The sequence below is a fragment of the Lolium rigidum genome, chromosome 2, assembly GCF_022539505.1.
Source record: "Lolium rigidum isolate FL_2022 chromosome 2, APGP_CSIRO_Lrig_0.1, whole genome shotgun sequence".
Taxonomy (NCBI): domain Eukaryota; kingdom Viridiplantae; phylum Streptophyta; class Magnoliopsida; order Poales; family Poaceae; genus Lolium; species Lolium rigidum.
The window spans coordinates 15818869-15827404 of record NC_061509.1 but is presented as its reverse complement, the minus strand read 5'-3'; the positions used below and the strand labels follow the sequence as shown (position 1 = coordinate 15827404).

Below are 8536 nucleotides of genomic sequence, written 5' to 3'. Positions count from 1 at the left end.
CCATTGCAGTGTCTATCCTCCAACGTTGGGATCTGATGACACCAACATCGAGTCATGGGAGGGACCGGTGGCATCGGGTTGGTGGTGGTGGTGGCCGTTGCCGGGGGCGGGGGAGGCGTTGAATCCGTTGGTGGAGGGGTTGAAGGGGTAGAGTGGGTTATAGCGCCGCGGTTCATGGCATTCTAGTGGATGGAAATGGTCACAGCAGGACGACACATATCTTTCAGCAGGGAAATACGGAATACACACACGTGATGGATTTGTTCTGCGGCAGTGACGCAGTGATGCAAATATGCATTTCAGTGGGCAAAATTTGAACATGTCCTAGTTCTTTTACGTCTATAGAGCACGTGTTAGTTTTGTGCTCACTATACATCACTTTTAGGGCACTATATGCCTATTTTGCATCATTGGAGATGATGTCAGTTCGAGAAAAGACTTGTCAACCCTCAAATTCCAATGTTTCATTTCTTAGGGAAAATAACTTTGAACTATTGTGGCATGAAAACCCAAAAAAGTGAATTAAATGTCTTTTACCGAGTAAGAACAACTTGATCTTACTACATGGTACTCCCTCCGTATCATGAAACTTATCTGAGATTTTTCAAAATTTAGATGTATCTAGCTACTATTTAGTGTCTATGTACATCCATTTTTAACAAATCTTAATGAACCGGTACGCCACGTACGGAGAGAGGGAGGTAACTTCTGAACCCCATCTAGGGTTCCGTCCTCTCGTTGGCGACGCCGCCGGTCTGCTCCGCCTATGCTGGCCTTAGGGCCTTGGAGGTGTGGCAGACCACGGCCCCTCTCCTGCGAGATATTTGTTATTCTTTTTAGGTTGTTTTCAGTGTCTTCTTTGGAATGATGAGGCGACGGCTACATCCTGATAGCGGAATAAGGTCCTCCCGCCCTATCCTCGCTTTGTTGGTGCACCTAGTGCCAACGGAGGGCGCGTGGAGTTTGTGTCCGGTGGATCTGCTGGGATCCGGTCAGTCTTCATGTTCGTCGGTGTGGTTATATGTTTGGCTTTTCCGATCTAAGGTTCTCATCATTAACGTTGATTGCTGCTCTGTTGCGTTGGTCCTTTGGGGCCTTAGCACGACGACCTCCCGTCTGTCTGGTACAACAAGCTCTACTTTGACAAACTTTGCCTGGCTTCGGCGGCGCGCCTTCGGCTCGTTCCATTGTTCGTAGTCTCCGCTAGGTGGTCCAAAGACCTTTTTATAATTTTTGGTGTTCTTTATACTAATACTGATGATGATTAATAAATCGGTGGTCATTTCGCAAAAAAAAACTTTTTAAACAAATCTCAGGCAGCATGTAGCGACTACTGCAACTTGAAATTGAAAGGCAAATAGTGGGACAATTTGGGGTGCGGATTGCAAATGATACAGGGGGAGGATGAGCCTAAACCGGCACGAGTGATCTCGTGCGTCCAAGTCAATCCAACGCTCCACATATCCAAATGCAACTGAACTCTTCTCCCACCCCGGCCCGCTCTCACCGCCACTCCTAAAACCCTAGATCTCTCGCCCCTTCTCTCGCCGCCGCCGCCGCCGCCGCCGCCGGAGGAGGAGGAGGCGCCATGTACCTCTACAGCCTCACGCTGCAGCGTCCGACGGGCGCCGTATGCGCCGTCATCGGCAGCTTCAGCGGCCGGGACTCTAAGAAGTCCAACGCCGCCGGGTCCTCCACGCAGGAGATCGCCGTGGCCCGCGGCGGCACGCTCGACCTCCTCCGCCCGGACCCGGAGACGGGCCGCCTCCGCACGCTCCTCTCCGTCGACGTTTTCGGCTCCATCCGCTCGCTCGCCCAGTTCCGCCTCACCGGGGCCACCAAGGACTACCTCGTCGTCGGCTCCGACTCCGGCCGCCTCGTCATCCTCGAGTACTCCCCCGACCGCAACCGCTTCGACAAGGTCCACCAGGAGACCTTCGGCAAGTCCGGCTGCCGCCGCATCGTGCCCGGCCAGCTCCTCTCCGTCGACCCCAAGGGCCGCGCGCTCTGCATCGCCGCCCTCGAGAAGCAGAAGCTCGTCTACGTCCTCAACCGCGACGCCTCCGCCCGCCTCACCATCTCCTCCCCGCTCGAGGCGCACAAGTCCCACACCCTCACCTTCGGCCTCACCGCCCTCGACTGCGGATTCGACAACCCCGTCTTCGGCGCCATCGAGCTTGAGTACGGTGACTCTGACCGTGACCCTACAGGGCAGGCTGCTGCCCAAGCGCAGAAGGTCCTCACCTTCTACGAGCTCGATCTGGGGCTCAATCATGTTTCACGCAAGGTCTCCGAGCCCATAGACAACGGTGCTAATCTGCTTGTCACAGTGCCTGGTGGCGGTGATGGGCCGAGCGGACTTCTTGTGTGCTGTGACAACTTCGTCCTGTACCGGAACCAGGGCCACCCGGAGGTGCGGGCTGTCATTCCACGCCGTGTTGACCTCCCGTCTGAGCGTGGCGTCCTCATAGTTGCTGCCGCCACACATAGGCAAAAGAGCTTGTTCTTCTTCTTAGTACAGACCGAGTATGGTGATATCTTTAAGGTTGACCTGGAACACAGCGGTGAAGTTGTTACTGAGCTCAGGATCAAGTATTTTGACACCATACCCGTGGCATCTGCTATCTGTGTGCTGCGCTCAGGTTTCCTCTTTGCTGCTTCTGAGTTTGGCAATCATGCTCTTTACCAGTTCCGTGATATTGGCCGGGATGTGGATGTCGAGTCCTCCTCAGCGACACTGATGGAGACAGAGGAGGGGTTCCAGCCAGTATTTTTCCATCCGAGGGCGCTCAAGAACCTCATCCGTATTGATGAGATAGAGAGCCTCATGCCAATCATGGACATGCGTATTGCTAATTTATTCGATGAGGAAACGCCCCAGGTGTACACAGCTTGTGGCCGTGGCTCACGCTCCACGATGCGCATCCTTAGGCCTGGCCTTGCCATCAGCGAGATGGCCCGATCGATGCTGCCTGCTGAGCCAATTGCTGTTTGGACTGTCAAGAAGAATATCAACGACATGTTTGATGCCTACATTGTCGTGTCCTTCGCCAATGTTACACTTGTGCTCTCCATTGGTGAGACCATTGAAGAAGTCAGTGATAGCCAGTTTTTGGACACCACTCACTCACTCGCGGTTTCGCTCCTTGGTGAGGACTCTCTTATGCAGGTCCACCCGAACGGAATCAGGCATATTAGGGAGGATGGCCGTGTCAATGAGTGGAGGACGCCTGGAAAGAAAACAATCACTAAGGTTGGATCAAACCGGCTCCAGGTGGTAATTGCCCTCAGTGGTGGAGAGCTCATCTATTTTGAGATGGACATGACAGGTCAGCTCATGGAGGTGGAGAAGCAGGACATGTCTGGTGATGTTGCGTGCCTGGCCATTGCGCCGGTTCCAGAGGGGAGGCAAAGGTCCCGTTTTCTCGCAGTTGGCTCCTATGATAATACCATCCGGATACTCTCCCTCGACCCAGATGACTGCTTGCAGCCTCTGAGTGTACAAAGTGTCTCCTCTGCACCGGAGTCTCTCCTGTTCCTAGAAGTACAGGCTTCAGTTGGTGGTGAGGATGGTGCAGATTATCCAGCCAACCTTTTCCTTAATGCTGGTTTGCAAAATGGTGTCCTTTTCCGAACTAATGTTGACATGGTCACTGGTCAGCTGTCAGACACACGGTCTCGCTTCCTTGGTCTGAGACCTCCAAAGCTTTTTCCCTGCATAGTTAGCCACCGACAAGCAATGCTTTGCCTGTCCAGCCGTCCCTGGCTTGGCTATATACATCAAGGTCACTTCCTCTTGACACCACTGTCTTGCGATACACTCGAGTCTGCTGCATCATTCTCTTCCGATCAGTGCTCAGAAGGTGTTGTTGCTGTTGCTGGAGATGCTCTCCGTATTTTCACCATCGAGCGTCTTGGAGAGACATTCAATGAGACGGCTATCCCTCTGCGTTACACCCCGAGGAAATTTGTGATTCTTCCAAAGAAGAAATACCTTGCTATCATTGAGAGTGACAAGGGTGCATTTAGTGCAGAACAGCGAGAGGCTGCTAAGAGGGAGTGCCTTGAGGCTGCCGGTGTGTCGGAAAATGGAAATGGTAATGGGGATCAAATGGAGAATGGGGATGGTCAAGAAGATGGTGCTGAGGACAGTAACACCCTTCCTGATGAGCAGTATGGTTACCCAAAGGCAGAATCAGAGAAGTGGGTTTCCTGCATTAGAATTCTTGATCCAAGGAGCAAGGACACAACTTGCCTGCTGGAATTGCAGGACAATGAGGCGGCTGTCAGTATATGCACTGTGAATTTCCATGATAAGGAGTATGGTACTCTTCTGGCTGTTGGTACTACCAAAGGATTGCAGTTCTGGCCAAAGAGAAGCCTCGCTTCTGGGTTCATCCACATATACAAGTTTGTGAATGAAGGGAGATCACTTGAACTTCTTCACAAAACACAGGTGGAGGAAGTGCCTCTTTCTTTGTGCCAGTTCCAGGGACGTTTGCTTGCAGGTGTTGGTTCAGTTCTCAGATTATATGATCTTGGGAAGAGAAAGTTGCTCAGAAAATGTGAAAACAAGCTTTTCCCCAGGACGATAGTGTCTATTCATACTTACCGTGATAGGATCTATGTTGGTGACATGCAAGAGGTATGCTCTCACTGTCTATGTGTGTTTATGTGTAGCCAAGAAGATAAGCTGTTGATTTCACTTGTGCACAATATAAAATATTTATTATCTAAACGACAGACCTAGCTACAATGTTAATAGTCAGCAAAAGTTCATGATACTTCATTTACCAATAGGGTTGATTTATGTCTGGTTTTTATAGTGAGGGGTATGGGATGGATTATCTGGCATACTTGATGGATAATGTAGATACACACCATCTATCTCGTAGGCCTTTTTTTCTGTTTTGTTTTGATGGGTTTTTAGCCAAATTTCTCAAAACAAGGATTTCAGTTATCCCTCTCGGGTAAAATATCCATATGCTGTGAATTATGTGTGACATTTCTGAATCACTTCGGGACATAGACCTAATATGTCATATGCTTCATTTCTTGGACTATTTCTAATTATTGTTTTGTTGTGTCATCTTCATCTCCATGCAGTCATTTCATTACTGCAAGTATAGACGGGACGAAAACCAGCTATATATCTTCGCTGATGACAGTGTTCCCAGATGGCTAACAGCAGCAAATCACATAGATTTTGACACTATGGCAGGAGCTGACAAGTTTGGCAACATATATTTTGCTCGTCTTCCCCAGGATCTCTCAGATGAGATTGAAGAAGATCCAACCGGAGGCAAGATTAAATGGGAGCAAGGGAAATTAAATGGTGCTCCGAACAAGGTGGAGGAGATTGTGCAGTTTCATGTTGGTGATGTTGTGACATGTTTGCAGAAGGCCTCTTTAATACCTGGAGGAGGTGAATGTCTTATTTATGGGACTGTAATGGGTAGTGTGGGAGCACTGCTTGCGTTCACCTCCAGGGAAGATGTTGACTTCTTCTCTCACTTGGAGATGCATCTCCGCCAGGAGCATCCACCATTATGTGGAAGAGATCACATGGCCTACAGATCTGCCTATTTTCCAGTCAAGGTAACTTATGTTTTTTGTTCTGTTTATCATGTCATCACATTAGTATGTTCATAGTAATTCATGTTTGTGTTGGTCTTTAAAGAATAATCATGAAAATAAATGAAAATTTCTCTGTAGCAGTCTGTTTGGTAATGGAGGTGTTTGTGAGTCTGTACAAATTGTGTGAGAACAAACTTACTGTTGTCAATTCTGACCATTCTGAATATAATCATGTTCAACAGGCAAATTTTATTAGCTAGTTTGCCGACTTGATATGCAAGTAATAAACTGTTCGCTTGTGGAATCACATTATAGATCCTTGATCATAGTATGGATTATTTTATTCAGCAAGAACTACAAGAAGAAAACCTGAACCAGCCATTTCAATTCCATGCAGTGCCCCTCGAAGGTCACTAATATAACATTTACCAACATGTTACCACTTCATAGGATAGAACAGCTATATGTGGGCTGGCTTTAACTGTATTTCCCATTCGTCCTTCAAGTGATGTATTATGTCATTTTGAGCTGAAGTGTAAATACAGTTTAGCTCCGTCTTCTCCGGGGAAATAAAATTTAGCGTGGTGGACTATCAATCCCAATATAATCATTTTCAACCAGGCAAACTTTATACTTCCTTCGTTCAATATTACAAGATGTCTTTTAGGTTTTTTCAAAAATGCATGTATCTTAGATGCGTCCCAGAGGGTAGGTTGAGGTTCTCACTCGTTTTGGTCCGTTCATAGTCCACATTGAAATATCTAAAACATCTTATAGTGAACGGAGGGAGTATTGTAAACTCAGTAGTATGCCAGCCAATATGCAGGTATAAACGGCTCTCTCATAATATGAACAATTGATCATAAGATTGCTGGTAATTTTGAAGTAAGAAGTATGAAAAGGAAACCTGAAACAGCCTTCTATTGGACCAGCTCAGGGATCACTATTCACTGATGTGATACCAACATGCTGCCACTTCATCATAGCATAAAGCATCTATCTGTGATTTGCTAGCCTTTTTTATGTATTCATTTTCAAATGGAAGTGTAAATGTAGTTTTAAGATCACCATTTTCTGTTTCATGCTGAAGTATTGTGTTGTTTGTTATAGGATGTGATTGATGGTGATCTGTGCGAGCAGTTTCCGTCCCTCCCAGTTGACATGCAGAGGAAGATTGCTGATGAGCTTGACCGAACTCCAGGTGAAATCCTGAAGAAGCTGGAAGACATCAGGAACAAAATCATCTAGTGCCCGTTGGGTAGCACAAATGGACCTGACAGCGGAATGCAACTGTGACGTCCTCATTGCCGTAAAATCTGGATCTCCTTCCCATCCACCAATACAGCTCCTGTGGTGGTTTATGACAGCATTCCGGTTGTTCGGGAGTCAAGCTGAGTGGACAGGGCCTGCAATCCCTAGTTAGCCGGATCAGTAGGATCGTTGACGTTGTCAACAGTGGCCCAGTTTTCCTTGTAGATTCAAGCGTGAACAGAAAATTATATGGCTGCACCCGAGTAATCTTTTGTACCTGTTAGAACAAATGTTGAAGTTATTTGGCCTGATGTAACTAAATTTGTTTGATACTGAGGGGTTGATGCCGCGGTATGCAGCAGCTTCTTTTCTGATGCACCATAGCACTTTTCAAGTGACCCAGGTAGTAGAGATGTTGGTGTTATTCATTTTGGATACGTGTAGTTCTGTGCTACGTTTGCTTCATCTTTACCACTGTTTTCCTTTGAAATATCTCTACGCTCAAGTAACTCGGTGGAGCTTCTTCAGAGTTCACTGAACCCTGGACGTGCTTCAGGTTCCGTGGGACAGTTTCCTTCGTGGTTCTTCTCGATTTAATCAGGCTAAACAACATTTCAGTGCTTTATTGAGATTACTGGTCTGTGCTGCCTGGAATGTTTGGAAAGAAAAGGAATGACCACGTAGTTAGAGAACAAACCCCTTCACTTGCTTGTTGGAATGTTTGTTCCTAGAGTGACCTTTGCCCGAAAACTCCAAAGTATGACCGAGCTTGGGTTAGCCTTTTATCCATCCTCAATCAAGCCATCCGTTTTCTTAACTCTATTGCTTCTAATAATCATCCAAATCATGCTTTATGATCTATAATACTTATCATTCATTTGGTTACAATGCTATTTTCTATTATGCATGTTTTGTGAAATGTAAGAGTATTATTTTATGAGTTCATTTTGCTTATTGTCATTCTTTATTGACTGAACCTTGTAAGACTTTGCATGATTACTTAGAAGCAATATAATAAACTCCAAAGTTTATGTTAGTTTTATCACATTTATGATCGACGACGAGTATAGGTTAATCTTGTTGATGCATGTAAAATGCATACATGAATTTTGTTTTATTAGCATGAATTCTCACATATTTGCAACATATATGATGATAATACCAAGTTTTACATTGATTTATGGAGATTTACCAATGATTTCATTTATTTGCTTTATAGTTCTCCAAAATATGAATTACCTGTTTTGTGTATTTTTCACTTTCAGAGACCTATACGGAGTCAAATTGAGCAACGATTTGTTAAGGGTCATTTTTTCGTCAGGAGAAGCAACATGGGCCTTTGAAGCACACTGGAGGGGCATGATGCCCAAAAGAGCACAGGTGGCGCGCCCATGCAAGGCGGGCTCGCCACCCCCTCTCTTTTGACCGCCGATCGTCCAAATCACTTGATTCTTTCGCGAACCGATGTATTTTGACCGAAAACCACTATATATATGACCCCCGAGGGTTTTCTGGAGGAGAGCTCCGCAGGAACACAGAAACACGAAAACGGGGGCTACAACAGAAAAGATTGGAGGGGGAAACTCCGCCGCCGTCGCCGGAGGTATCTCCACCTTCTCCAACGTCTTCTTCATCATCGTCATGATCAAGGAGGAGTAGTCCACCTCTGGACTACGGGTTTGTGGCAGTAGCTTGATCTATTTCTCTC

The 8536-nt window shown here is 46.7% G+C and overlaps 1 protein-coding gene across 1 annotated transcript; it reads left to right on the top strand.

The window, feature by feature from the left end:
* Nucleotides 1-1557: 1557 nt before the first annotated feature.
* LOC124691332 (spliceosome-associated protein 130 A-like) lies at nucleotides 1558-7209 on the top strand. Its single transcript, XM_047224613.1, has 3 exons — nucleotides 1558-4645; nucleotides 5107-5598; nucleotides 6688-7209. The coding sequence occupies exons 1-3, from the start codon at nucleotides 1589-1591 to the stop codon at nucleotides 6823-6825; spliced, it is 3687 nt and encodes a 1228-aa protein (XP_047080569.1). The 5' UTR covers nucleotides 1558-1588; the 3' UTR covers nucleotides 6826-7209.
* Nucleotides 7210-8536: the final 1327 nt, after the last annotated feature.